Source organism: Pygoscelis adeliae, unplaced genomic scaffold (assembly GCF_000699105.1).
Source record: "Pygoscelis adeliae isolate BGI_AS28 unplaced genomic scaffold, ASM69910v1 Scaffold103, whole genome shotgun sequence".
NCBI classification, from domain to species: Eukaryota; Metazoa; Chordata; class Aves; order Sphenisciformes; family Spheniscidae; genus Pygoscelis; species Pygoscelis adeliae.
In genome coordinates this window covers 4,743,697-4,746,860 of record NW_008824723.1, presented here as the reverse complement: position 1 = coordinate 4,746,860, position 3,164 = coordinate 4,743,697, and the positions used below count along the sequence as shown (strand labels likewise).

General features: G+C 37.0%; 1 protein-coding gene across 1 annotated transcript in view; it reads right to left on the bottom strand.

Moving 5' to 3' along the window:
- Nucleotides 1-3,164, bottom strand: part of EFR3A (EFR3 homolog A (S. cerevisiae)) — an 82,087-nt gene that overhangs the window by 29,162 nt on the left and 49,761 nt on the right. Inside the window, exons 10-11 of the mRNA XM_009323359.1 lie at nucleotides 1,562-1,640; nucleotides 506-641 (exon numbers count right to left, since the gene is read on the bottom strand). Coding sequence (XP_009321634.1) covers nucleotides 506-641; nucleotides 1,562-1,640 — 215 coding nt within the window. The remainder of the gene's footprint in view (nucleotides 1-505; nucleotides 642-1,561; nucleotides 1,641-3,164) is intronic.

Here is a 3,164-nt window from a genome sequence, read left to right as displayed (position 1 = left end):
TACATATGTGTACACATCTTCATAAGTACTCTTATTTCAAGGAACTATGCTACCTTAAATGACATAATTCTCCTTATTTCAGCTGCTTCACAGTTACTAAGGTAAAATTTCTCAAAGATTATTCTACCCGACTCCCATATTACCACTCATCTCACAGCAACTGTATCAAAAAGCGAAAGTGCTCTTGACATTTTGTAGAGTCACACGCAGTTGTCTCAGACTTTGTGACTTCTCATCAAACAGGAATTCCTGCCTTTCACAAGGCTGTAAAAATACATCTACTCATTTTTTGAATGCAAAGGATTATAAAACAGTCAAGTGACCAAGTAAGTACATTTGAGTAACTGTAAACTAAGATTTCAATCATTTTAAGGAGAAAAAAAATTAATAAATATAAAACCTTCTCAAAATACATGCTTTCATTCAGTCTGAAAACAAAGCAAAAATGAGCACCACCCTTCAAATCTATCCTTTGACCTGATGCATTTCATTTAAGACAACTTACCTACTGATCCTTTAGCTGCTATTGCAACTGCTTCCAAAAGAACCTGAATAATGCCAGCACGAACTCGTGGTGAGTCCCTTTTGCGAACATCAAGGTGTCCAAGAATTTCTTGTATTACATGATGGGAATACTGTGCCTATTAAAAAACAAACAAACAGAAAGAAAAGCTTCATCTGTGACTTTAATAACAATGAACTCCTACACCATTCAGCTATAGTCATGACCATGTTCCTATCCTGCAACATTCTTACTTATAATTTTATATAAATTTTAATCAATACATGACTAAATATGGATTAAAAAACCCACCATGACAGATGAAGCCACACAGGTCCATCCAGCACAGTACACAAAAGCTTACAGTATTAAAATATCCAGGAACATCTACAAGAACAGAGGAAGTGTGAAGTGGTACTGTATTCAGCTAACTGCAGTTCAAGGACTTCAGCTGGTCTCACAGAAAAGCATCATTGATACAATCGCTGAGAAAACTCAGCTTTCTTCCACAAACCTGGAATTTTATGACTTTATCTTTTGGGTGTCTGTGCTTGACGCATCCAAGAATCAGACTTCGATCACGTTTACAACAGACAATAGAGGTTGCCCACTAGTAAAAATCAATTAGCACAACACAGTTCCATGTGAAGTTGGTTTCTTGGGTTGTAAAAGCAGCACAGCTGTATTGACATGGAGACATGACCAACTTAAGAGAGATGTCTTTATCAAGCACAATGTCAGATCAGTATGGCTATCCTGCTCCTTGTTTTGGAGCTTGGTCAGGGACCTCCGCACTACCTTCCATCAAGAATCCCTTAATATTTTTTTTTTCTTCTGCAAGAGTACATTAATTGAAAGTAAATCAGTAACCTCTGATCATAAACCACGATTAGGTTATTATTTGAAAAGTTTAAAGAATAAGCCTAAGGAGTTATGGAAAGAGATCTTCTGGATTCTTTGACTTCATCTACTGTCCATCATTGTGAGGTGAGCATTTAACCCTGTCTCATGTGCTTGAAACAAGTATGCAAGGAAAACAAACCCTGGAGAAAATCCTACCTGTATAGAATACATGATGATTTTGAAGCAGGAAACAGCAAATTCATTGGGATCCCATAGTCTATGATGGTCTAAATGCCTGTAACCAAAAATTAAGGGACCTGAAATAATGACATTCCACAGATATAGTAAATGGCATCTTACAGTTTTCTCAAAATTCACCTCAATGGGATTATTTCCTTACATAAAGCTTCTAAATAATGACTTATTAAATAGGTGAGAAAACTAGAACTTCAGAAAAGCATTTGTTTTCAAGGTTTAGGATATGATCACAAAACATTTGGCTATAACAGAAATTCCTGATCTTCTAGTTTCAGGAATTTAAGGAACGTAGTCATACCAAAGATACAGTTAAGAAAATACTGTTTCCATACAAAGTGCATGCATAAAAATGGCTGTGACATTATATACTTATTTACATGAAAGGGACACTGAAGAGGAGGGTTATAATACTTTGGCAAACTTCTAAATAAGATAAAGAATTTGTTTTGAATCAGGAGCTACAAAATAATTATGGCTGAATGTTACATCCAGAAAAGAGACTCCAAGAACTATTTTCGTTTTCACAGTGGTTTCAGGAATAATATATATGGAAAACAAAAAAGAGCTACTCTTTGTGTATATACTCCTTTATCACTCTGAAGCATTTCAACACTTTCTGCAAGAAATATCAAAACAGAATCAGAACAATAAATGCACCAGTTTCTCTTTAAACGCGATAGGAACCACTGATGAAAAACATTTGTCAGTTTCAAGCAAAGACAATAAATTCTGCTTAAGCACTGTGCTGAAAGCTATGAATAGGGCACACATCAAATTTTCCAAAAAGGAGATCTGAGTACCTGGAAAAGCATGACAAAAATTAATACATTTTTAAATCTAAAAGACTGATACAAGTAATTTGGGATGCCTTTTAACTGGAATGATTTAGGTAAAAGAAAAAAAAAAAAGAAACCACAAAAACCCAAAACAAACCCCAAAACCCACAAAAAACTTTCTTACAGAAACTGAATTTAGGTAGTGTTTCTAAATAGGTATCACAGCTACAGAATTACTATTGGTCTGCCCTTTCTCAAAGAATGTAGTAAACATAAAGATGCTTCAAATAACAAACTTGAAAGCACACAGGTGAAAGAAGTCAGTACTCTGAACACAGGAGGACTGACTGGATACTTGTGGTGGTTTGACCTTGGCTGGACACCAGGTGCCCACCAAAGCTGCTCTATCACTCCCCCTCCTCAGCTGGACAGGGGAGAGAAAATACAACAAAAGGCTCATGGGTCAAGATAAGGACAGGGAGAGATCATTCACCAATTACCATCACAGGCAAAACAGACTCACTTTAATTTATTGCCAATCACTTTAATTTATTGCCAATCAAATCAGAGTAGGATAATGAGAAATAAAAACTAAATCTTGAAACACCTTCCCCCCACCCCTCCCTTCTTCCCAGGCTTAACTTCACTCCCGATTTCTCTACCTCCTCCCCACCAGCGGCACAGGGGGACGGGGAATGGGGGTTGAGGTCAGTTCATCACATGTTGTTTCTGCTGCTCCTTCCTCCTCAGGGGGAGGACTCCTCACACTCTTCCCCTGCTCCAGC